The following is a 26,938-nucleotide window of genomic DNA, read 5'->3' on the forward strand; positions in this document are numbered from 1 at the left end:
TTGACTCGTCTGAGCATGAAAAAGGTACCTAACCACAAAAATGAACAGAGATTGTTTCTTTACATAACAGACAGATTAGCAAGGAAGCTTTTTTAAACTGTATCTTTAGGTTTGTCACAAAATCCCATAATTTGTTCCCATATCTTTAGGTTAATCTTTGATAAAGATCAAAGATAATACAATTTGACAAGCTTAAATCAGTAATTTTACACCAGCAAGGTGATTCCCAGAGAGCTGTTAATTAAAATTTTTCCATATTTCAGCATGCTGTGCAATATGTCTTCAAAAGAAATCAGGGAAACAGTATCTGAAGGAAAATAGGACAAAATCCAACAAAAACCTGATACAGGATCTGAGAGATGCATATGAAGTAGTTACAAATGTGTTACCTGGAACAGTAAATGACACTACTGACACTAACGATGTGATCATACTTTGATACAGTATATATATGTTTTCATATCTTACAGTATTCTGTTGGTAGAGTTGCAGATAGTAGGACTTTTTCTAGTACAGACAGGAATTGAAAGCTTCTTTTGAAAAACTGCTGCATTACACCCCTTTGATCGCTTTCACCCCGACCTCTGGAATCTGAAGCCCCCTGTGTCTCATTTAGAGGACGGGGAGGGAGTGCAGACATGATCTGAGGTGGCTGGATGACCTGTTTATTTTGTTAGCTGTGTGCGTTGATGTGAAGCTGGATGTCAGGATGTGTGCGTGTGTGTCTGTGTGAGAGAGTTTTGTGTCCTGACTTATCATTGGACCTTGACTATCAATCCAGATAATCTGTGGACACTGAAGTGAGGATTACTGAGGATTTGTTCTGAGAAAAGTGAGCCTTACTTGAAGTTGTATTGTCTTAGCCTTTCTGCAGTCACTACGATAGAGCAGACACTGTGTGCCGGTGCAAAGAAGCTACTTTTATCCATCTGTGCAATGAAAGCCAAAGAGACAAGTCCTTCAAGGCTCCTAAAGCTTGAACGGGCAGAGAAAGAGTTTTGTGTACCAAACTAAGTGAAGGGGGCGGGGGATGTTTAAAAAAAAAAAAGACACAGGGGGTGTTTCTTGCCCCTCTCTCCCTTTTTTCTGTCCCTGTTGGTCTCCTTGGTCACACACATGCACACATACTCCTCGGAAACACACACACACACACACACACAAAACCACTGACAAGGGCTCAGTCCTGCTATGGCCACCACTACCACAGAGGAAAGCTCTCCAGTCCCGACCACTGTAGCACCCCAGCAGCCTGACTTGGATGACAGCCTAAAACCAAACTCAGAGGCAGAAGCTGAGCTGGGCGAGACCCAGTGTGACAGAGAGGAAAAAGAGGATGAGGAACATGAAGAAGTGGGAAGAAGCTGTGATTCGGAGCAGGAGAATACAAAAGGGAAGAGTTTGGACTCAGAGTGGGTGGAGGAGAGGTTCAGGATCGATAGGAAGAAGCTGGAGACCATGTTGTATGGTGAGTTAAATGGGATTATCAATTTTTATGGATGGAACTGTCAGTGCTATGTGCCTGAACTTCTGGGCTTTCTTATCGACTTCATTCTCACAGTCTGCCTTGAACTCTACAACATCTGAATTTTGTGTTATTTTGAAACCTATCCTATCCTGTGCTCCTCATTGACCTTGTTATCTACCTGATCCCACGCGCCTCTGGGGGCCTCCAGCCACCTGTGCCCTTGTTGTCGTCATCAGTAAACACCATCCACTAAACCCCTGTTGCTGCATCATTGTGATTTATGACCTGCAATTGCTTATGCATTCGCAGGTCCTTTTGGCTATTATCATTCCCGTCTGTGAAGCAAAGGTAACTGCCTCTGTTAGTTATGGCTGCTTGGCGGGTTTATGACAAATGCCTCCCCTGTGTCGCCGGGGAAACTCTTTCTGACAGCGTGCCACCGCTGTAGACACAAGCTGATGTTTGCGCTTGATGGGAAAGTGCTTCAGCTCTGATAACCGCGGCTTGGTTTTTAATGCGCGCGCAGCTGGGACTTCTGCTTTTACTGCTGTTTGAGCAGCCTCAATCAGGTAGTAAACACCCCATCTCAACCCTTTAGGTAATAATCTGTCACACCACATTCAGGCCTTCACACTGATTTTCGTACATCCCCCTCCCTCCCCTTTGGTTTTGTACTTTAATTTTTTTTTTTCTTTTTGTTTGGGTAAAGTGGGAGGTATTTGCGTCAGCAAATGCCATTGATGTGATTAGTTGTCTCCAGGCTAATTTGTGGCTGCCTTTCCTAACCACCACCGTTTGCTCCACCCCATAGTGTTTTCCTCTCATTCCTCAGCTCTGGCCAGCGTAACCCGTAGTGATAAAAGGAGGGGGTTGAAGGCGTTCCTGGGGCTCCCCCTGAACCCTGTAAATGTCACCATGGAGCAATGGCCTTTTAAACTTGTTTATGTTCCCAGCAACCTCTTGTTCCACTGGCTTGACAAATTTCAGCCAAGTCAACATTGAAATGCAGACTTTGTGTTCACATGCGTCATATTGAACATTGCGTGGCGATCAATACAACCTGACAAATCTCTCTGCTGGGTTTTATTAGGGGTTTATTTTATCTTTATCTGCCTTGTTTTTACATTTGCCTACTTCTTCTTTCAGCTCCAAAGCATGAGGGTGTCGAGACGGGAGAGGAGTTTTTTGAGAGAGTAAGTGGCTCTACACACATTCAAACACTTTATTCATAAACCAAACAACTAATAATATTTGGCCATTTTCCTTTGTAAAAACCACTGACAGTGTAATCACTAGTGTTTTAAAGCCTCATGGTGAAATTTATCTTAGACCAGTGAAAACATCCCTGCTGCAGTTTTATTACTTGTTGGATGCTCTTCATTCAGTGATTACAGATTTTATGGTGGTGATAATTGGAGGTGGAGGCAGCTTTGTATCCTAAGATCTGCTGTGTTCTCTGAATGTGTGTGTTCTCATTGTATCTGTTACGATCTTTCCTGCATAGAGTGATAGCAGCTTCTTTGTTTCTCACTCTCTTCTATTGTCCGTGCTTTCACAGGTAATGAGAGAAACTAACACTCAGGTGAAATGGCCATCCAAACTGAAGATAGGAGCCAAATCAAAGAAAGGTGGCAAATTCTTCATGTTCCGTTCACACCAAAATCAGTGCTCTTTGTTTTGTGTTTTTCCCACAGCTTTGTGTGTGTGTGTGTGTGAACAGAGATTTATCATTTTCCATCTATTGTTTCTAGATCCACACGTGAAGGTGGAAGGGAAGAGAGCTAATGTCCTGGAAGCCAAAAGGAAGATACTAGAAGTGTTGGAAACCAGGGTGAGGTTGCTGGTGCCTTAAATTTACAATGTCAAGAATCCATAGAGGAATGTAAGCTTTTAATAAAAGTAGTTTTATGTTTTTTTTTTTATGTTAAGGCCAGTATTGAACTGAAATCTGCTCAAATAACCAGTGTTTATATAAAACCAGGTAAACAAGGTGACTCTAAAAATGGACGTGGCCTATACGGAGCATTCTCATGTGATTGGAAAAGGCGGAGGAAATATCAAAAAAGTGATGGAGGTCACATCCTGTCATATTCATTTCCCTGACTCCAACCGTCACAATGCTACTGGAGAGAAAAGCAACCAGGTAGGTGGCATTTTAATTCCACTAACTGCTGCCACTATGACAGGAAACTGAAAACCAATTTGTTTACATGTTATTTATTTATTAATTACCAGGTCTCCATCGCTGGGCCCGTAGAAGGCGTAGAGGAAGCCAGGAGGAGGATAAGAGTGAGTTGTCAATGTGTAATTTGAGCAAACTGCACAGAATAGATTTTTATTTGTCTCAACACTCAATATTTTCACTCCTGTCAGACGGAAAGATCAATAGAGTGATTAAGAGGATGGCTGACACAAAAAGGACAGGTATATCTGTCAATGCACTGCCTGTCTTGTCTCTGTCTTTGTTTCTCTCCCACCTCTTCATTATCCCTCCCTTCTGTGTCTCCTTCTCATCGAACCCTTGCCCTTCTTATCCCAGGACCTCCAGCCGCTATCCTTGACCTTTGACCTGCCAGTGAGTCTTGTGCCCCAGGCTCTGCCAGATCCGGGTTCACCACTTATCCAGCAGGTAGTACAGACTCTGGGGGTCAGTGTGAGCTTCAGGGCCATGCCACCCCAGCCTCAAGCCCAGCCGCCCTTTTATGGAAGCTGCTGCACCGTCTGGGGTCTGCAGGGCAATGCAGATGTTGTAAAGGTTAGCATTAAAGATTAAGGAGACTACTGGGTAATGAGGTTTAAGTATCATGTCGTGACTATATATACCATCACCTCACAGAAGGCGACCTGCATCTTGATGGACCTCCTGCTGGGAGCAGAGGTTGCAGGCGGTATTGTCAACAGCCAGCTGGACGTCACCTCCCAGCAGCACCTATTCCTGCTGGGACAGAATGGCGCTCACTTCCTGAGCGTTATGCACCAAACCCAGACCCAGATCATCCTACCGGACCTCAGCGCCCCTCAGAGTCCTCCCTCGCTGCTCATTCAGGGCAGCCCTGATGGGGTTTGTCTGGCTAGGCAGCATCTCATGGTACAGCGGGGCTGTTTATTTTGTGTGCACATAACTGCTAAAAAACAATGCTGAGAAAACTTTGCTGCTTTTAATGTTTGACACTTTTACAATCTGTGTGATGTTTGCATATTTGTGTACACAATAGGACTGTCTGCCTGTGTGTTTGATGTTTGACATGCGTGAAGATGGGGAGGCCGATCCCTGTAAGCTAGCTCAGATGATGCGAAACCTTGGAGTCTTCATTAGCGTCAAGCCCAAAGTAAAACAGACCAGCAAGGTACATTTTACCTCGTGGCTCTGATGCTTATTGTTTGAGACACAACTGAAAAAAGAATGCTAATTTGATTGGGCTTTGTATTGATAAAAACTTGCCCTGAAATATTTCTTTGATTTTGAATGCAAAATATTCTCTCCTGTAGTTTTATGCTGAGTTGAGTACTGATCTAAAAATCTGTGTTGGTTTATAATTGTCAGTCAGTTGTGGTGAAAGGTCTGGAAAGGAATATTTCCTGCCTCTATGAGGCCCGCCGTCTACTCCTGGGGCTGGATTCCTCTGAGACTGTTAAGATAGCTGAAATGACCCCTGGCTCTCTGCTACCTGGCAGTGGGCTGACCAATTACTGGCTCAATATGTTGCTGCAGCAGCTTCGCCTGTCTGAACAGGGTGAGAGCATTAACACATGTGATTTGTTTTTGCAATCAGAATAATTCTTTTTAAATTTTTTCTGCTTCATACTGATTCATTCATATCACCCTTCTTCTTGATGATCAGGCCCCGTGCCTGTTCCTGCTACAGAGATGCCGAACGGTACAAAGCCACGTCCCTCACCTCCACCAGGCCTCACCTCTCCCACTGAGGAGGGTAGGGTAGGGCCGAAGGGAACAGATGGTCGACCTCTGGAGAAGGTGTTTCACTGTTAATGTTCAAAATGACAAAACACAATGGGAAATTCTTCTGAAACTTTCCAATTCTCTTTTTCAGATTCTGGAAAATGAGGACCAGTTTGGTCAGCATGAGAGCTCTGAGTGTGTGGCGATGTCATCGTCTGAGACGTGTGACGCTTTGAAGAGCAGCATCAGCAGGATCGGACTGAATGGTCGGAGGGGGAGCCTTCAGGGTCCTGAAATTGCCAAGGTTTTCAGCCAGGGCAGGCGCCATTCAACAGGGCAGGTGTTAACATACAGGTGAGCGTTTTGCAGGTACACACACCTACTCTCTGATGACTCTTCATAATCTTTAAAGTCTTAACTTCTGGAAAATTCTTTTGTTGTTGTTTATACTTGCTCTACTTTGGTTTCTGTTTGATTTGATATAAATCAGCTCTACAGAGCGTGCAGTTTTAATGATGCAGCTCACATTTAACACACTCTATATTTAAACTGCACGATGACACTTTGAAAGAACTGCTGCAGCCAGGTGAAAGAAAGAGTTAGTAAGAACTCAAAGATTGCACAGAGCCATCACAGTTTCACCTAACCTTGCGTGCGTGTGTGTGTGTGTGCGCGCGCGCGTGTGTTCCTCCTGACTGTGCCAGACTGCTGAACGCAGACACTGAGGGGGGGAGGAGTGAGCGGAGGAACAGCCTGAGGAGAGATGTGACTCTGGCTCAAAATGTTCGCGCTGACTCATTCAAGGCTGAGGTGAGAAAAACAGGAGCTGCAGGTTTCTTCCTTGCTTGTTTCTTCACGAAGTTATGTACAGATCTGTGGCAGACATTTTGGTCACGGATGATGCTCAGTGGACAGATAATCACATCTCTGTAGGACAGTGGATGAGCGAACGCTGAAAATGTCACGTTAAACTGAAAATGGGAAGATCATTTTCTTTGTCACGGTCTATAATCTATTGATTTGCAGTTTGATTTTGAAAATTGGGTTCTCTCTTTGTTGGTCTCCCCTCTTATTTTTCTCCCATCTCACATACGCAAAGGTTATGCAAAGAAGGATTAACAAGTTTACTGCCACGGCAGCAGGACGTGTTTTCTTATGCAAGTGTTTGTTCCTGCTGTAAATTAGGTTCCCGCTATCCTCCCATCTCTCAGTAACCAAAGAAAAAAATTCAATTTCATGCATTATTTACCTACTCCATTTCCTGTTTGTACTTTGTAGGATTATGACTATGAAAAGAAGAAACTGCTGGCAACCAGAGGTTAGTCCTCCTAAATGTTTAATATTTCTTCCTGTCTTGCTGCGGTTTCAGAAATGTTCTGCAACAATGATTAGCACTGCTAAGCAAGCGTTCCTTCTTTTTTATTGATTCACAGTTGCTGTTCTGCAGATAGTTGCATGAAAATAGATTTTGGTGAAGTATATTGTTGTTTTGCTCATCAGCACACTTTTTTGTTTTGTTTTCGGAGCTGAACAGGAGCAGGAATAATTTAGTTTTGCTGGTAACAATCACATGTTTTGCTCACATCATTGCTGGGAAAATACTTAATGTCAGTGGATTAAACCAGATGAAGTAGGCTTTTAAGTTTATTCAAGCATGCTATAGGGGAGACACATTAATATCCCAAGCAGAAGTAGGGATTTGATAAAGGGGTCCCATTTCCGCAGTGCTCACTGCCAAGACAACTGATGAAGGGGGCCTGTTTATGGGCTGCAGTGTGCCAAAGTTATAATAGAGTAGCACTGGCACTCCCACTTAATTCACCAGGGGTAGATACACAATGCAGACAACCCACGCACACATGCGTCCAGGAATGGTGCGTGTGCTCTCATACACAAGCGTGCGTGGACACACACGTAGCATCCCTCACGCAGAATGAGAGATACTGAAGAGATCTGCAGCCAAATGGTACCAAATTCCCTCAGTGTTCCTTTATGGGATTATGAATTAGCAGTTTGAATGGGCCATCTGCCTCACAGCCATTAAGACACCCGTATGCCAGGATATGAATGGGACATTTACGACACAAATACACACAAAGACACCCGAATGAAAACCTACCAGTAATAATCCTGTTGATATTGCACTCTTTATGGAGTACTGTTGCAGTTTTTATCACACATTCACACATGGAAGAGGCCCAGGGTCACTTGTTTGTCGATTGAATGCGTATGCCAGTCTAAGTCTTAGCGCTCAGAGTTTTATTAAGTATGCCACATGCTGGCAAGAGAAGTAACACTGTTCGTGATTCATTATTTAACACATGAACCCAGCCTGCTCACATCAGAGTACCAAAGAAGACGTGGAAAACCTGCAAAGCATTTTTATGATAGACAGACTGCGGATATGAGTATTGATGCTTGCTGCAAAATCCATTTATGTGAATTTAAAGCTGTAAAGCTTTCTGAAAGTGTTTCCTTATTCACTTCTTTTGCCACAGCACTACTACAGTCAGACTTTCCGCATTGAACATGCAACGTGCTGCATTTATGTGAAAGCTGGCAATCAGATTTCAGACAACATCACAGACGGTAATGCTTTTGATACCAGTTGGTCCCGAAGTCACATTTTCTAACTCTGTGTTTATGTGTATTTATGTTAGCCATGCAGAGGAAGCCTATAGTCACAGAGGTCCGCACGCCCACAGACACGTGGAGTGGCCTTGGCTTCTCCAAGTCTATGCCAGCCGAGGCTGTAAAAGAGCTTCGCAACATCAGCAGACGCAACTACAAACCCTACCTGAGCACCGGTAATAACCAGCAACAGGTACAGATGAGCCTACTGCTTACTTAAAAGCTGAAAAAATGGTCTCACAGATTAACATTTTGAGTTTTCGTTCAAAGTTATAGGTAGAGTTCATGATTTATAGGTACAGCTACTTTTGTTGGACTGAATTCAGTTGAAGCTTTTACTGCAGTGCAGTGAAACAAGCGCTGCCACAGTGGCCCTCTAACACAGTCTCATTTATTGGTTTTGCCCCCTAACAGTCTCGGGCATTTATCTCACTGTGTGGTAAGCACTGCCAATTTGTACGCTCAATTACCTGGAGTCTGATACCATCGGTGTGGTCAACACAGGCACTCTTTGGCAACCTGTTTACCTGAGCTGGTTCAGCTCATCTCCCCTGCTCTTTTAAAGCCTTTTGAATAGCTGCTCTCTGACTGCCCACTGGCCATTGATGTAGAAGCAGACTCACTTAGGATAATGAAAGCAAGAGGCATTTCTCCAATGAGTTCAATTTTCCTCTGAGACCCAGGCAACTGGGAGGAAGCATTTGCTATGCCCGCTGCATTGATAGATTCGAGTGAAGGACTTTTACTGTCACAGATCAGCCCACAGTGGCAAATAAGCTGGTTTAGAGACACGCTAAATGGATTTGGCTAAATCCTTGGATCTACAGGCATTAGAAAGTTTATGGCCACTTGCAGCTATTTGTTTCTGGGACAGAGACAGGGGAGAGATGACAGTAGGGCATGGTGGCAAAATGACACGATGATGCTATTGTGCAAAACGCTGTCAGAAGAAAGCAACATTAGCCTGTATAAGGGAACTTATTATAGATTCCCATATTTTCAGTTTGGATACAAGAACAGCAGTAACATCCACCTGGTTTTCAAACCTGTCAGACAAAGTGTCAGAGCAATACAAGAAAAAAAAAACAGACAGTGGATGAACGGAGGGGATGCACCAAGACCCAGTAAAAGATAAATAAGGAATATCTTTAACCTTGCATCATGCAAAGTTAATAGAGTCCAAGAGCAAAAATAGGTCCACTTTAATGCTGTTACTATCTCCTTCTAGTCTTGGGCTGCTCAGACAGGAAAGGTGGCTAATGGAAGCGACTCTGAGAACTGGAGGGACAGACGTGGATCCACATCTTCATCCCAGCCCATCTCTTCCTCTTCGTCCTCATCCTCATCTTCCCCATCCTCACCTCTGACTACTTTCTCCTCATCATCCTCTTTTCCTGCATTTGCCTCCTCAATGAACCGCAGTAGAAGCGACAAGCCCTGTAAGTCTGACCTCTGTGCACTCAGCTAAACAGAGATCACCTGCTCCCTGCTGCGTTTAACCTTTTCCTCTAAACTTTGGCCTCCGGTGTTCAGCGGAGAGCTTTGCGAGCAATGGCAGCAGCTACTTCGAAAGTGTGTGCTCACAGAGGAGGGGGTCGACCTGCAGTCAGCGGAGCCCCAGCCCCCACTTGACAGATGACCTGCCCGAGCTGCTCGGCCAGCTGGGCCTGCTCAAATACATCGATGTGTTTGAACAGCAAGAGGTAAACTCACACACAGAGTCGCACTTGATCATTTTTTGAAATCACTTTTTTTTTCATTCAGCTTGCAAACACAAGCCGAAAGAGTTAATGCATTATAAATGAGCATCATGATGCAACTTCGGTCTACACTCCTCTAGATCGACTATCAGACATTCCTCACTCTGTCTGATGAAGATCTGAAGGAAGTGGGTGTATCTACCTTTGGAGCAAGGCGCAAGATGTTATTAGCAATCTCAGGTGAATCTCTGAAGCCTCAGCCGGGATTTATGCCGTATCCGCTTCTCTCTCTGTTTTGGCAGTATGCTGTGCTCCTCTCCTCTTGTAAAATTGATTATTTTTCCTCTGATACAGAACTGAACAAAATCAAGAGGAGGCTCTCGGATACACCTGCTGTGAAGTCTGGCTACCTGGAAGGTGGTGCTAGTGGTAGACTTCCACGAATCATGGATGTGGAAGCTGCAGCTCAGAGTAACCGCTGGTGAGGGAAGACGCCAAATATGTGGAGATATTCTAATGGGAAAATATACAACAATGATGATGCCAGTGCAAAAGTCTTACTAGCTCATTTACTACAAAGGGAGAGGTGCGAGATTATCCTGAGAAACTACAAAAATTATGTAAAACATTTAAACAGGGTGCCTTTCTTCTACAGCGTAACCCAAAGCTTTTTTTATATAATAATTCAAAACAAGGAGGCTTTCCATCCAAAACTCAGTTATGACAAGAAACGAACTACACAAAGCACACAGGAACAGGAGAAAATGTTGATTTTTTTTTTGTCATAAAGTGCCTTTCTTATGCAAACTCTATATTTTGACCATATTAACCACAATCTTTATGCAACTGTAACATTTACCCAAGAAAAAAAACATGTCATAGTGATGATAATTAAAAGGTTGCTGTAAAAGACTGTTTTCTTTTATGAGAGTGAAAAAATAGTGAATGACATATTTAAAAAAAAAACACAACACGTCTATGGCCGGACTCAGTTATGTGTTCAACGCCTTAAATCGATAACCTCCTATGTCATCAGTGGAAATGTGTGAGGCAAGTAAAAACTGGGAGCAGACCACAAGAGGGCACTAGTGTCACACACAGTCTTCTTTTTACAAATTCACGTCACATTTGTGCTGCATGGAAAATAATGTCATTTGTTTCAAAGTGACAGCAGCATCACAGCTCCTGCTGGACAAGGTGGGGTTTGGTTTTGAATTATACAGGGCCTAGTATCAGATAAGACAAATGATTTAGAAACCATAAATACATTTATTTGTTTGAGGGTAATATGAAACTCCTATTATAGTGGTTTGCATCTTCTGACTTCTCGACAAAGAGTTTCAATTCGTTTTATCGCTACTCCCTGGAATGAAGCCAGTGCAGCCACTTTTTGCTACCTGTTAATATTATCTGCAGAAGGCTGCATGCAGCAAAATACGTGCCATCAGGGAGAGGGCGCTGACAGAAATGTGCAAATTTGGAATAGCAGTGCTGCTTATCACATGGAATTGAATGGGCCAAGATAGCTCCACTGGAGGGCATGAAGGGGTCTGATCTGTCTCGAGGCTCGACAAGCTGGTTGGTACAGTGGCAGCCAAGCATGAAAGAGAGCGTGAGTGCGATTGGTGGGCTGTGACAGATTAGGGGGAGATGATCCCTACTTATTACAATGTGTCTGCCAATTACATAGGCAGGCTTTAGACTGGTGATCCTCAAATCTGGTCCTTGGGCTCTGGAGGGATGCTGAATTTCTGTCCTGTCAGGTAGCTATTTGCAGTCCCCTGGGGTTGTGAGCGTGAATTGGTCCTTGATCACACAGCTAGAATGAAAACAACCTGGAAAAAATATGAGCAGTGCTCTCATTCCTGAGGACTTTGGAGATCCACTTTGACTTTTAACATGTAAAGTGGCAATCTTGACTTATGGCCCAGTTAAATATGTAAAATGAAGGTATGAGTGACTCCAATAGCAGCTTGCCCACTTTAGAGAAGTCTGGTTTAGTACTGGACTTAGCTTGTCGATATTAATAACTTGTAGTATACCCTGCAGCTTTTAAATGGAAGCCCATGGATTTAACTGACGTGTATGTAGGGAACCTGATACCAACAAACAATCTAATTATTTCAGTATGAATGCATTCAAACATCACCACATCTTCATAAGCATCTCATCAATGAAACTACATGCATGGTGCTACATACAATCAGCTTCCTGTCATATTTTCCCCAGTGGGAAACTCCAAAACTGTGCAAATGACCTTTAAAACTACCAGTCTTTATTGTTACCAACACATACATGGCAAAAGATGGTGACTTATTAACCTGTGCTTGAGCCATGATGGCAGCTTTATCTGTTTTCTTCACAGCCATTAGATAAAGACAGAATGTAGGAATGCATCTGTGCCGCACTAGTGAGTTTCATAAAGTGGAGCAAATCCACATGTAGGACATTGTCTCCAAATGTGGGATGAGGGAAGAAAAATGCTGTGTAGTCCTACATAAATGATGACCCCTTGTCACTGTGGATCAGTCACATGGCCATTTACTGAATACATCTTGTGTGAATGTATGTATACGGGAAGCAGTTTTGGAAAATATGCTTTGTTACCTTTTTGCCAAGTGTTAAATAACAATCTTTCAACTTCAATGTGAATCTCCATGCAAGCATCTTAATAAAAATTCACTAACAGAAAAACTACATGAAGAAACAAAGTATAGGTATAACATAAGGTTTTATGTGTTGGACAAGATCCTGACTAAAAGAAATTCCTTTTTTTGCTTTAACTCTTTAACTCCACCCAGGAGCTTGATTTCCATACGATAACTGCAGCCAACTGCATAAAGCCCCACTTGTGGCCATCACCGGTCTCTATGGAGACGCTGGGTGGATACGAGGATCCACCCAACAGGAAAAGTCATTTGGGGATAATAAAGAAGCAGCCAATAGAGAAACGAAACAGAGCAGTGAAGTGCCCTGAGGATAGAATGCAACCAAGCTTTCCCTTTTCTGAGATGAAGACAGAGCTCACTACAAGAGGAGTGAGTTTCAGTGGGAAAGCAGAAGAAAACAGAAACAATAATGAGACAGCATGTGAGTGGCTGAATGTGAGCCGTGGTGTGCAGTACACCACGTTAGCTGAAGTTCCTAAACAACCTTCCGTGTGTTCAAAATATCCATCATACTCCTGAACCCAGTGATACTTTGTCTGATTACTCCTTTTAGTAAAATGGCATCTGCACGAGTTGGAGTTCTGTTGCAGGTGGCTGGACGAACCCATGCTGTGACAAAAATTTCATAACAAAGATACCGAGATGTCTTCAAGCAAAAGCACAGAGTGAGAGGACAGATGAAGAAAACAAGCCGATTTCACCTTAATTCTGAATAAACAAACCATTTCCTCCTTAAACATCACTCTGAATAACAGAAATTAAACACTTTATGTAACGGCTCTAAAGAGGAAGAGATGTTTTTCTGAAACTGCAAGGTCTTTCTCCTGAAGACAGACAAGCATGGCCTTGGTGCCACAGATGCTTAAGTAGATGCATTCCTACTTATGACTATATTTAAAGGTTTTCTTGGAGACCTTACCAAGGAGAGGAATCCCTGCATACAGGCAAGCTGTTTTGCATTTTATGTGAAAAAAATTAGCTATTATAATGCTATTTATTTGTAATAGGAATTTGAGCAAAATGTATTTTCGTTTTCTTTATGATTTGATAGACTGTGTTATCACTAGGGCGATCGTGGCTCAAGAGTTGGGAGTTCGCCTTGTAATCAGAAGGTTGCCGGTTCGAGCCCCGGCTTGGACAGCCCAGTTGTTATGTCCTTGGGCAAGACACTTCACCTACCGCCTACTAGCCGATGGCGCGATATGGCAGACTCGCTTCTGTCAGTCTGCCCTGCCCTGTTGTAGCAGGTGGTTCGTCCAGCCACCTGCTACAACTGTAGCTTGCCTCCACCAGTGTGTGAATGGGTGGATGACTGGGTGTGTAAAGTGCTTTGGGGTCCCTAGGGGGATCTAGTAAAAAGCGCTATACAAATACAGACCATTTACCACTAATTATTATTAAGGCTCCAGTGAAAGGAATAGCTGAGAGCCATATAGCACTGCAACTGGGAATATAGGCGGATACAGTAAAGACACAAGAAGCAGACATTTTCTTTCCAACTTTTCTCATGTAGCCTGATGACAGCAGAAGACGCACGAGCCAGGGTCCCAGAATCGGGTGATTATACACCCTCCACAGCTTCCAGCATAATTTGATGCACATAGTTAAGCCCATTGTCTATTCTGTGTGACAGAGAGTCCTGTGAACTGCTGAATAGGCTTTTTCAAGCCAGAAGATTCAGTTGTCCTTTTAGCTTCTGATTGTTGCTACAATGTGTTTTCAAAGTGCTGCGCAGGCTGTTTCAAGCCAGTGGGGTCAGCTGTCCCATTAGCCACTGATATTACAAAAACACTCATTAAGCTTTTATGTTCTTATGGGCACCGCTAGCTTTGTGATTCTCCTCTCTCAAAGGCAAGTGATAAGAGTATTTTCTGCAGCTACCATTTATGTCTGCTTCTAACAGGGACGACGCTTTCTCAAGGTTGGAAAAGGTCAGTATTAATGGAGGGCTTTGATTGTAATACTGCAGCGAAATCCGGGCTTTGGAAAAAAATAAAAAATCTTATGCAAATGTGTTTGTGGTTTCAAAGAGAGGCAAGAGATGTGTTTTTATTCATCATTTTTTTTTTATCACGATTTTGTGAAATGAGATGAAACACATGACGTCCTGCCTAAAAGGTTTCATCACGGGGGAGCAAGAGACACATGGACGCAGACCTGTAAGGTTCAAAAGACACCCAAAGTGCCACTTTACTTAAATTCTCAAAGTTACAAATAAAAGTTCACGTAGTTGACATGGTGAAGATTTCAATTTCAAATCACTGAACATATCCAACGCTTTGACGCACAACTGAGCCTCTTCTTCTGCATGACTTCGTGTGTCCTCCCAGCTCAGGAGCAGCCATGCGCAGTCAAAAATCCTCAGCAGCCCTATTGACCAATTAGTAGAAGAATAGCTGGCTGAGAACCAACCGATTTGGACTGTAGGTTTTGCAGTTTGCTTTTCTTAACTGCTATCACACTTTGCAATGCAACTTCCTACCTCCTGAGATTGGGAGAAGAACCAAAAAGACACTAGACAGCATCAACATAGCAACAAAGTATTGTAGCAGCCAAATAGGCATCACTTTCTGTTTGAGATGCATAGAGCTAGACCTGGCCAGGTAAATCTCTCTTTTATAGAAACACGATGAGAAACATGCAACAACAACGACAATACATCATTAATCTCATTGTTTCCTGGGCTTCCTGGAACATTCAAGATCAACAAATATTTTACAATCCTCCTTAAAACAACAGAGAGAGAGTGAGAGAGAGAGGGAGAAGGAGCATCTCAGAGCCTTAAACTGTGGCAGCAATTTGCAGAAACATCATTGAACACCAGAAGGAGCCCGACGGTGGAACACACAATATGAAAATGAGCCGCTGATGGAGCAACAGGGAAGGTAGTCCATAGCCTGGCCTCCCTTAAGGAAACATATTTACATCCAATACATCAGCTAACATATCTGGGCTCATAGACTGACCAGAGATTCTGACATGGACATACAATGATAGGAGAAAGGGAGAACGACTGAAAGAAGATGGAACGAGTGACAGAGATAATAGAGTCCCTGTTAGAAGGTGTTTACGATCACAGGTTTGGGGGAACGTGGAGGCAGAAAGTGGACAGCTCGAGCAGAATTCTAAAAGGGGCTTGACAGTTGTTGAAATCTAATAGTCTCTCTATTTTCTGTCTGAGGACAGAGTGAAACGCTTGAAAATGAAGAGGTCAGATGAGGTTCACTGAAGAGAGAGATTTGGATGAGAGACAGAGATTGCAGTAGCAGGTTGAGGGGCCAGGAGATGGACTGCTGCCAAGGTAACTGGAGGAAGAGACATTGGAATGGCTTTAGATCTGTGCCGAGTTAACGGAGTTTCCTGGTCAGCTGATGGCAAAGGAAAATGGAGCGGAGCTACCAAACGTAGCCGATTTCGTCATCCTTGTCCTCTTCCTCGTCCTCGTCGTCCTCGATGGTCCCTCGGGGATGGATGCGGCCCCGTCTCTTCTTCTGCCGGCTCCGACCGGTCTGTGATGGCTCCTCTTCTTGATCGTCGAGGAGTATGACCGCACCGCCGCTGCCAAAATCCCCCGATGTCTCCTGATCCTCATCTGTAGAGAGAGAAAAACATAATAAAGAGATTACACAGATATCCCCAGATTAACATTAATTATGATATATTAATGATTTCCCAGATTATAAATTCTTTGCCAGTGGGCTCCCTGAAACTTGAAAGCCTACTGGAAGTAACCCTTCCAGCACTTTTCTGAACTGACAGGTTTCTGTCATATTTAAGGCCTGCTTATATAACAAAATTAGTGGGTTTGCTTCGGTAGTTAGCAAGGGTGGTCTACGCTTCTGCAGCTACCTTTGGAAAAACCCGGAAACTATGCTAATAGTCATCAAACCACATCTTTATTGATATATACAGAGGTGTCAAAGACTTTCATTAGAGGGCACAGGAGGTCATGATGCAAAACAAAACATTCAGTGTAACACTTCACCCCCAAAGACCTTCAGAACTAATTCCACTCTCATTAGCTCCAGCCTTATTTTGTTTTGCACTAATTGCTAATGTTAGCAATTAGCCTGGGTGTAAACTCTTGAAATAGGGCACAGAATCAGAGTAGGCCATCATGAGCTAACTTTTTCCCTAACCAATACATTCTTTTCAGGGGAGCAAATAATCTACTAGAAAAAATAAATGAAAAAACAACAACTTTTGCTTTCTGTTGATTTACCCAACAAACAACATGCGGCTACAGGGAGTTGATTATACTGGATGGTTTTAGTGGTGTTTGGTTAATGGGAGGCTAATGCTGAATCCAGTGGAGCTACAGTGTGAACAGGAGTCATTATCAGCTTCTGCCTCGAGCATTTTTTGAAGCTCGAACTTCAAATTAGTCTGTGTTCAAAACAGCCTATTTACACCTGGGTACAACTGCGCTGTGGTTGAGTGGCACTTACGCTGTTAAAATCAGTTTGGTGTCCTTGTGTTCAGGCTATTGAGTGGAGAGCTGCTGCATTGCTACCTGTTTGTTCTACGCAGGCCAGAATGGGAGAACTCCAGGCAACCCCTGCCTCAGGCCACTCAGCCAGAGTTAGATGAGCTTGTTAGGACTGGTGTTGTCTACGCGTGTGCATGTGTGCATGTGTGCATGGAGGCTGGACAGACATCAATACTGGAACCTGCATTTACTGGTTTTCGACTAGACTGGCATCCGTGCGAGGTGCAATCTGCCAGTGAGTTGGCTGTTTGATTGGTAATTAGTATGTCTGCCTGGATTCTTTCCTCCTAATTATTGTTCTTTTTTCCACAGTGCAATTGATTTGTAGCAAAGTGCTTTTATTGGCTTTTTGACCATTTCATTTGAATTTCCATGGCTGACTTGTTAGGTATCACTATAACATGTCAAAAAACTTAATCTTGTATATTCTTTGTCAAAATATAATGCAGTAGGCAGTAGTTTATTTGTTTATTCTCCCCTGTGAGGTACGCCTCAGCACTGCTTCAAATTCATATTCATAACAGATCTTTTGACATTGCTCCCTGCTGACAAGTGTGACAAATTTTCTGTCTTGACTTGCAAGATGCTGGTGTTTTATCAGAGGTACACGAGCAGGATATCAGAGGCAGATAGAATCAGGCATATTAGAAACAGCTGAATTGGCTCCAGAGGCATGCCTAATGTTATCTATTTCCTAAATGATAACTGATCCGTAGATACCGGTACAGTACACACAGGGAGAATTACTGAGCAAAGAAAGAGAACAAAGTTGCAGCTGCAGTGCTCTCTGTGTGTCAGTGTTGTAAAGAAGAGATCGGCAGGCTTTCTAATTTGTAGAAGATTACAAATGAAACAAAAAAGACAGATGTTCAAGCAGACAACGTGGATCAAAGCACTAACACAGAAAGAAGGTCAGAGAAATGGAGGAATAACAGAGCAAACTGAAGAATATCTACATGTGTGGCTTGGTCTTACCACAGTTGGGATTGCCTTGTTTTCTAGAGCCAGCTATCTCGTTGCCATATTTGTCCACACACCAACACTGGCCAGTGCTGCCGTGACACTGAGTTGGTTTGAAGTAGCCCTCGTCAGTACAACGGGGAATATAAGTGCCTGGAGACGAGCAAAGAAAAGCAGGAGGAAATGAGAAGGAATGACGAAAATTCACAGAAAGTTATAGAAAGCTGCTGGAAAGGTTAAACAGACAAAAATTAAAAATAAAATCTGAGCATATAATGCAAACTCTGCTCAGCAGAGGTTACATGTACACGTCCTCAACTTGCAGCAAAGGTTCTTGTGTATTCACACAGGGAGGGAGATCAACAATCAATTACTGCTGTGAAGGTTGCAGACAGGAACCATACATTCTGCTTAAGGAAAAGCAGTCGCTTGATAACACACATCCACAAACGCACACACCTATTTTCTCTTACCTTCATTTGACCCTGTCCCAGCTCGTTTTTCAAGCTGTTTTGTAGTGAGCTGAAACACTACACGATCTGCTCAATGGGTACAGATGACATGTGTACAAAGTGCCTGGATGTGCTTTATAGTGCTGGTGCAATATCTCCTTTTTTCCCCTACTCGAAAATATTTATTAAAAGAAATCCAACTGCCATTTCACTCTGTGGTCGTGAGTTTTCCTCCAAGGGCATTTAAAGGAGCGAGCAACTGACAGCTGCCACTTCAGACTGACCTATGAGGCTCTTTCTTCGACTTTGACTCTGGATCCTGCTCTTCTCAGTTTGACAAGGCAGTCCTACAACAACAGAAGAAAGTCAGTATCATTAAATTGAAAACTGAAACAGCTCTAGTTGTATCTTAGATTATAGTTAATAATCACTCAAACCTGTTTCCCTCCACTAACAGCTTAGTGACATATTATACTGGAGACATCCTCCTTTGCTATCAGGCTCAATACCCATTATCCTTACATTCACTATTGATTTACAGTCCTTGAATGACGTGACTATTTATCCTTCTTAATACATTATTAATTAAAAACATGTTTTTATTAGTACTCCATTACTAACATTTAGTTCATTACATTATATCAGAACTACTGTAACTGGTCTTAAATGAGGTAATGCAGGCAACTCGTATCTGTGTCACTTAAGCTTTCTTTCCTTCCTTACTTATTCATATGTTCCCTCCTTCTTTTATCCCTTTATCTTTCATCCCCCTTTCCTCACCATCGGGCTTCTGGAAACAGTAGCACCACTCGTTATTAGAAAGCTTGCCATCCTTGAACGAATCACAGGAGTTGAAGAGAGGCTTCATGCACAGTTCATACTTGTCAAGGTAGATGGCACTCAGCTCCGACTGGTCCAGGAGTAGGTCAAAGTTCATGTCTAGCTTGTTGAACATCCAGCCCAGTGAGTCCTTACAAATGGGCAGGATGCTTGTATCAAAGTCTAGAGAAGAAAAAATGGAGACGCAAAAAAGAAAAAAAGGAAAAAAAAATCACATCTGATACTGCAGAACATGTCCAAGTCACCGACATTTCCTTTTTTTAAAGTAACACACTGAGTTTCGAGTTCGAGTATGTGCGCAAGAGTGTTTTCAGCGGCAGAGAGCTGAGATGTGTTCAGACTAGAGATGGCACGATACCACTTTTTATGTCCGATACCGATATCTTAAATTTGGATATCGTCCGATACCGATATAGTGTGTTTTTTAATAAATAAAACTTTTTTTAAAATATCTTGCTGCATTTTGTATAAGTTCAAACTCAAAAAAAACCCCCACTAAAGCTATTCTGTTATACCTGTATGCAAAAAATACACTGCACCCAAAATATTTCATAGTTCAGCAATACTGATCAATCTAATAAACTTAAACCTACTTCATCCTTCCTATTCTGGTATTTTAAAGAGTAAGCAACCTAACTAATAGGGTTGCAAACTCCCAGCAAAAAAATAAAAAATAGGGAACCACCCTCCACCTCATGATGCTTAATCGACGTAATCAACTTTAATTTGATGCAGTGTGAAAAAAATGCACAGAAATCAATTATTTTTCAAGAATAATTAAAGAGATTCAACATCTTTCTTCAACAGAATTGCAGACTGCACAGATGGTATCTTCCCAAAGGAAAAAGTACTATAGCTTACTAGGGTATATTAGACTTAATAGTTACTATATACAGTAATGGACTTCTATACTTTTTACATCAGATTAAAACTTTGGGTGTAAGATTCAGATAATTAATTATTAAAAGCTAGACATTTTAAATGAGAATAAGAAAGAAAAGTATGTCTTTGTGCCCCCTTTTCCCTGTTCATGCCCTATCGGCCCCCCAGGCTAAACTTTGCTAGATCCGCCCCTGCACAGTTACCAGCCGTCAGCTATGTAGAAAAAGATCCTGGTGTAGAAAGTAATATTAAATAAATTCTAACAACAGCTTATCAAGGTTAAACGTGCTGCTGTTGTTCAGCCGCTGGTTTCCTCTTTCTGGCGCGAAGTGGGCGATAAACAAACAAGAGAGACGGACTGACGACAGAAAAGCCGATCAGCTGATCATTGATCAGTTTCACGATTGAAGTAGCAGCAGGAGAGAGAGAGAGGCAGTCGCTCCATATATTGGTTGTTAAGCTTAACGCAGGAATGCTTTACAAACATTCAGAGATGAACTTACACACTTGCTTTACTTCTCTCTGGGATAACTTTCTCGGAGATGAAATGCTCAACCAGACCACCGACAGATCTGGCACGCCACAGCCGCTCTATCACGTGATGCATACTGCTCTGACGTGCTAAGGTTATGAGCCGAGTTATGCCATGCCGCAAGTTTTGTGAGGTGCTTTTTTGATATTTAATGGATCGGATTACATTTTTTATTTCTCTCCGATATCCGATACAGTAATTTAGGTCAGTATCGGACCGATACCGATACGTAATATCGGATCGGTCCATCTCTAGTTCAGACATGTTGACATTACAGAGAACAGAGCAGGGTCACTGTCAACATCAGTGCTAGCCCTCATGAGAACTGAAAAAAAGCATGACTTTTCAGCAGCTACTGGGTACACACACGCACACACACACAGGCACACGGCATGGGGATGTACTCACGTCCAGTGGTGGAGTCAAAGCTGTCAGAGGATTTGAGGTCTCTGTTGGCATCGAGGTGGAGAACTCCGAACCAGTCCTTCAGTCTGGCAGAGAGACTGTGAAGCTCTGTATCAGTGCAAGCTGCAGAAACACACACACACAGACACACAAAATAATGAGGAAAAGGGAAGCTGTCAATCTACTGCTGTCATCTGAGTAAAAAAAAACAGCTCTTTTTCTTGCTCCTCATCAAACTTTCATTCCATTTCTGCTGTGTACTTTTCCTTTGTATTCTTTCCTTTCTTTTGTCTCGTCCAACTTTTCTCCTTGAACAAACACAGTGGGGTGATAAAGCATACTCAAATACTGGTTACCATAGGAACACAATCTGACATGCACATATGCACATACACACATGTACAGTATACATATTGTTATTTCCATGGCTCTTAGCATTTCTGTCCAGTTTCATTTAGCATTTGTTCAGAGTTCAGATGAATGACTTTGCAGGAAAAGACACAATCTCACACACATACACCATACCAGTGGAGGTCTGTCATGCCACTTTGCCTTCATAGTAAAACAAGAAAAAAGAAAAGAATAGTTGTGTCTGCATTAGATGCCACTTTATTGTTGCAATTTTAAGATAAATGCATGTGTTTCTATTAGGGCTGCCACAAACGATTATTTTGATAGTCGACTAGTCACCGATTATTTTTGCGATTAGTCGACTAATCAGAGTCGACAATGCATCCATTGGATGTAAAACGTACAGCTTATTGCACCAGCATGCATCTGCTCTTATATAACTATCATTAGCTTACAGCTTTAAGTGTTTAAGCTATGTGCTAACTCAAAATAAAGGCAAGATGATAGTTTATTAAATTTTAATGAAATTTACAGATTGTTTCGGTGAAGTTTAATAAACTCCTTGCTACTTAAAATATAACAGGACACCGGAGTATATTCTTGAGCATCTCACACTTCTGATAATCAGTTGTCTGCTTGACATTTATTCAGCTGTGTAAAAACTATAACTTTAATCTCAGCCAAACCGATTTACTCAGGAACAAATAAAATACTGAAAAAAGCCAAACAATAACATTTTTAAGTTATCTAAGTGACTTATATATGTTTAACCTGAGTAGCGAAAGATGGCGGTGGGTTTGAAAACGATTTGCCCGGAGTCCGGGATTCTCACCGGCTCTAGTGAGCTTTGCCCCTGGCTAGCTATCGAGCTAGTGGGTAACGCTTTTCAAAATATGTGGTGTCTTGATAAACTGAGCAGATATTTGAGGTTTACACAGTTACATTCTCGTCTGAAAATATGTTAAACGTTTATTTTGTGACCCAGAAAGAATAATAAGAGTAATATTAAAACTAACTAGCTGCTGCCATTGTTGGAAACTGAGCTGGGCTGCGCTATGAATTCTGGGACAAAGCTACTTCTTCTTCTTCGGGGTTTAACGGCAGCTGGCATCCTTGTACATGCAGTGCTGCCATCTTCTGTTTCAGTCCGTTATTACACTCTTAAATCCTACTACTCATTCCTGCGTCTTTTGTGATCTTACAAAGCTTCAAACGATGCATCGACTATTAAATCAGTCGTCGACGATTTTGATAGTCGACGTAATCGTGACTAGTCGACTAATCGTGGCAGCCCTAGTTTCTATCTTTGTGCATGATCGCTCGCATCTGTGCAAATGCAAAGAAAGTTCACCCAGCACTGTCACCCATTTTGATGCTTTAATGACAGAGAGCATCAACTGAATTTCCCTAATTTGAGTCATAAACAACAAGAAAGAAAGCTCTCGTTGCTTCAGCCCCGTGGGACAGACATGGTTGGACTGCAATTCAAGCAGACCTCTGCCTCTGCCTGTCTCATTCTGCATCTTTGTGTGTCAATCTTCTGCACCTGATTGACACATTTGTTTCTCATTTTCTTTCGTCTGAGAGTTTGATAAATGTGCCTAGAGGACAACAGCCATTCGGCATCTCGAACCATCATTACCGATCAAAATCCTTCAGCTTTGTCGTGTAGCACAGACGATCCACAGAGGAAGGTTGTTGACAATCCTGTTGCACGTGGCTTTCCTTTGATACAATCGTTCTTTTTCTAGTGTTTACATCTGAAGATAGAAAACTGAGAAAATCTTCTGAATGTTTGAAATGTGAACGCCTAAATGGACCAAAATCACTCATCCACACACGCACACAAGGACTTGCACTTAAATAAAGAGAAGACCTGAATCACACTTTGCTGTCAGTGGATTAAGATGTCAGCAAGCATGGGATCAAAAGGATATGAGCACATCACACACACAAGCAAAGTGTAAACACTCCTCAGCGTCAGTGGTAGTTTATAAGCACATATTTCTGGCATCTTGCTTTTAGCTGAGCCACACTCAACATCCTGTATTCATGCATTCTTGTCAGGTCATGCACACATGGAGATACACCTGTACATACTGCATTTTACAGTAATAGTTTGGAATTGTGCACATCTTCCTCCATAAAAGATGTTCTTAGTAAAAGAGGATGAAAAATACTTGTCTGACTGAATTCATGTGTACATGTGCGTAACTACGTATGTGTGAGTGTGTGCCTTCAGGACCAGACAGATAACATTTCACAGCACTCTTCATTTCCACAGTCTGGAAAGAGAGAACAAAATACCAACAGCTAAACATCATCTCTCCTCAGCGATTCTCAGTCGGTAGCACGTCGCCCGTTCGAAGCTCAAACCTCTGGAAGGTTTGTCCCTGCCTGATCCTTTATGTGACTGCACTGCATTCCTACATCGTCTCTGCCCTTCATCGTCTTGCTCTCTGTTCCCTCTCATTGCTTTTTGTATCACTCTTTGCTTTTCTGATTCTTTTGTTGCCTTTGAGACTTGCTGATTTCTCTCGATTGCTCGTTCATTTCCAATTCTCTAACTCTGTCGATTTTCAAGATTCAATATAAGCCACTTATCACACCTGGCTGTGGCTAAGCCAGTTTCTTTTTATGACGAAGAAGAAGGCCACTTTGATATGTCCGACTCTCTTTATTTCTTTCTCTCACCTAAATTGCTTTGAGTGCTTCATTTCCCATTTCTCTCCTTGTACATCCCCCTACAGACTCTAAAGATTTAAGCGTTTCTTTAACAGTTTTTACCTTTGATATCCACTCCCTCTATCGCTTTCCATCTTATTGTACACTTTTTCTGACTTCACTACACTCATCTTTTCCTCTCAAAGTTTCTAGACTTGGCACTATGGCTCAGAATGAGTCTAGATGGACTCTTATCTTTTTATTTTGTCTGCATTGTTGAAATAGTTTCTGATAATTCCAGCACTGCTGAGTGCATAAGGAGCCTTTTCAGAGGGCGTTAAGTTAGAAAGCTGAAAATATTCACATATACATCCAATGCAGAGAGTTATAAAGGCCTGTTCTTACACTTTTCTATGTTAACAGAATACATTACTGTGCAAAAGTCTTGAGCCACTCTTTCAATCAATCCCACACTGGTTTAGTAACCAGTCCGGGGACTGGTGAGGCCAGTCCATGACACTTATAACTCCATTGTGTAGTTTCTCTATCCAGGTATGTTTTTACTGCACTGTTGGTGTGTTTGAGGTCATTATCACGATGAAAAAAGAAACTGTTGCCAGTCTCATATTTTCTAGATCAGCGGTCTCCAACCTTTTTTGCGCCACAGACCAGTTTAACTCCAACAATATTTTCATGGACATACTTTAAGGTAAATAAGGTAAATACAACAAAATAAAACCAGCACCAGTACAAAAAAGGGAACATTTATTCATAAAACACATGGGAAAAGACCCAGGGAAACCGAGTTAATGATAAAAATTATTTTAAAAAAATGACAAATACCGATAAAAACCTTGAAAACTATACATTTCACACCCAAGTCTCAACTCTCATGGCCCAGTACCAAATGACTCGGCCCGGGGGTTGGGGAACGCTGTTCTAGATGGTATTGCATGATGGATCAAAATCTGCCACCTCTTATTTTATCCACTTGTAGATTTTCCTTACATTTTTTAAGGGCATGTGACACACCATGCTGAGGTACATCAGCTTGTTACTGTAAAATACTATTTTATGTCTAACTATGTGATTGTGTACATTTTTCATAGATTTGACTACAAAAATTGGGACAAATTAAGGGTTTTGTGCCAAAAGATACAATTTAACATTTGTCTGTTATGTTTAGAGACAACACCCATTCATTCCTTGAGGTAGGTCTATTTTTAAGCTTCCATTCCTCTGTAAATGTCAGCTATAAGGACTGAAAATGAAACAGAAAGAAAGGCAAGAAAGTCTGGGTCTATGAAAGCAAAGTATAAAGAAATGATGTGTGGCTCAAATTTTTGCACAGCACTGCACATCATATTAACATTAACATTTGTATAAAAGCTAAATTTTAATGGGTTGTTCCTGTAGTCGTTGTATTTACTTCTTTTCACTTACAAAATCAAAAGCCATGTAGGCCAAATCTATCCCTGGATACTTTATAACTGTCTAAGGTTCTCAGTTTTCCCCCCTCTTTTCATTAAGTTGTCAGGATTTTTCCATTGTGCATTTTCATAAAGAAAGTTTGCTGACAGCATCCATCAGTTCAGGTAGTTTCCAAAGAGTTTTGTATGTGATACTGCAGAACTATGACTAAGCAGCAATGCAGTCCTTGATTTCCTTGTGAAATCATAACTGATGCAACAGGTGTGAGAAAAACAAAGCTGAAAAGTTTTGCACCTTGTCAGCTTCAAAAAACTGGAAGATCTCTTTGGTGGCTTTTATATTTTAGCAGCAAATTTAACTCTTACTTATCACAGTGCAGAGTGACAAAAAAAGGCAGAAGTGGGCAGAATAAATAAAAACCTTTGGGTAAATAGCTACTTTGTCAAATCTCAACAACTAAGAGCAAAATGTGCACTCTACTTTAAATAATAAACCAGACAACTGCTTTCCATCTGTTCTTAGGTGGTGTGGAGACTGCAGTGTCAGATTTGTCAAAGCCCCACTCTAACCTATCAAAGAGAGTTTGACGAGGAACCTTTACAGCGGATGAAGCAGACAGAGGCAACAAGTCAGCCAGCCAGACACTCACACACACAGACACACGCACATATATAGAGGCAGCGTTCTCACATGAGACGCCATCGATCATAGCTGTGGGTCAAATATCAACCACTGAATCGTGGCTTAGAATCACCATCTATCCTTCTTCCTTCCTTCTGCTTTCCCTCTCACCCACCACATCCTCACATCTGCTGTCTTTCATGTCTGCGAACCTGGATGAAAATCTGGCACCTAACTAAAAAAAAATATCACAGTCTACGAGTCCTTCACAGACTGATTCAGAGGAAAACTACCTGCTGAATGTGGAAAAGCAAAGTTAAAACTGAAATCCATCACAGAAGATAGAGAAATGGACAAATGAAAAAGTGTGTTGAACAACATTATCTTAGATAGTGGCAGTGAAATAAAAAATGAAAATGAAATCAAACACTAGCTGGACATTTTAAAGAGGCTGAATTGCTTCATTATGTTTAAAGTTTGGTTTATGTGTTGTCTCACTGGGAATTACAGTTTTCTTTTCTTTCTTTTTACACCTTAAAAGCTCAAATTTCAGCTGTAATCTTTTAAATTGAAGTGTACTACACTGCTACTAAACACCATGACAACAACGATAGCACTGTTTGTGTCCTTTAATTATTATTTTCCCACCACACATACATATAAATATATATATATTTATGTGCACACTGGATGAACACGGGCAGCTCCAAAGAAGACTGGTTTGTGGGTATTCTCGGTGATGCCACTTTAAACATTTTCATTTGTGTTTACAGATGTGTTTTGTTGACTTGTCGTACTAATTATCCCTGAAAAACTTTATTATGTGCCTGACAAAAAAATGCAATGTCCTGGTAGCTCACATAGCTAAATGGTAGTAGCCAAGTTTCAAGGAACCATTACAACTAAAAAACAATGATCTCTCAGTATAAAAGAATAATATATAGT

General features: G+C 41.9%; 2 protein-coding genes across 4 annotated transcripts in view; one reads left to right on the plus strand and one right to left on the minus strand.

Moving 5' to 3' along the window:
* The first annotated feature begins 1,127 nt into the window (after positions 1-1,127).
* On the plus strand, positions 1,128-10,607 carry bicc2 (bicaudal C homolog 2). 2 transcript variants are annotated; one of them, XM_086313652.1, is made up of 19 exons: positions 1,128-1,465; positions 2,612-2,658; positions 3,024-3,093; positions 3,217-3,296; positions 3,447-3,608; positions 3,701-3,754; positions 4,005-4,220; positions 4,302-4,553; positions 4,681-4,812; positions 5,010-5,199; positions 5,308-5,441; positions 5,518-5,720; positions 6,071-6,176; positions 6,645-6,684; positions 8,027-8,190; positions 9,226-9,436; positions 9,531-9,700; positions 9,838-9,937; positions 10,052-10,607. In XM_086313652.1, exons 1-19 carry the CDS (start codon positions 1,189-1,191, stop codon positions 10,180-10,182), a joined length of 2,739 nt encoding a protein of 912 aa, XP_086169778.1. In that variant the 5' UTR covers positions 1,128-1,188; the 3' UTR covers positions 10,183-10,607. The 2 variants fall into 2 exon arrangements, with proteins under 2 accessions (XP_086169778.1, XP_086169769.1); XM_086313643.1 differs by having other exon boundaries at positions 9,838-10,607.
* A 3,919-nt stretch (positions 10,608-14,526) lies between these two features.
* spock1 (SPARC (osteonectin), cwcv and kazal like domains proteoglycan 1) overlaps positions 14,527-26,938 on the minus strand; it is a 126,537-nt gene continuing 114,125 nt past the window's right edge. For both annotated transcript variants that reach the window (XM_086313661.1, XM_086313671.1), the window contains exons 8-12: positions 20,930-21,049; positions 19,048-19,269; positions 18,552-18,614; positions 17,831-17,968; positions 14,527-15,958 (exon numbers count right to left, since the gene is read on the minus strand). In XM_086313661.1, the coding sequence (XP_086169787.1) occupies positions 15,762-15,958; positions 17,831-17,968; positions 18,552-18,614; positions 19,048-19,269; positions 20,930-21,049 (740 nt within the window). In that variant the 3' untranslated portion in view covers positions 14,527-15,761. The remainder of the gene's footprint in view (positions 15,959-17,830; positions 17,969-18,551; positions 18,615-19,047; positions 19,270-20,929; positions 21,050-26,938) is intronic.

The sequence above is a fragment of the Aulonocara sp. 'chitande type north' Nkhata Bay genome, linkage group LG2, assembly GCF_057382095.1.
Source record: "Aulonocara sp. 'chitande type north' Nkhata Bay isolate Kocher_YH1m ecotype deep benthic linkage group LG2, A_spYH_male_GT1.1, whole genome shotgun sequence".
In the NCBI taxonomy this organism is placed as follows: Eukaryota; Metazoa; Chordata; class Actinopteri; order Cichliformes; family Cichlidae; genus Aulonocara; species Aulonocara sp. 'chitande type north' Nkhata Bay.

Coding starts and splice junctions, on each gene's coding strand:
- bicc2 (XM_086313643.1), top strand. CDS start 1,189: ATGGCCACCACTACCACAGAGGAAAGCTCTCCAGTCCCGACCACTGTA. Junction 4,554..4,680: donor TGGCTAGGCAGCATCTCATG/GTACAGCGGGGC, acceptor TGTACACAATAG/GACTGTCTGCCTGTGTGTTT. Junction 5,721..6,070: donor GGGCAGGTGTTAACATACAG/GTGAGCGTTTTG, acceptor TGACTGTGCCAG/ACTGCTGAACGCAGACACTG.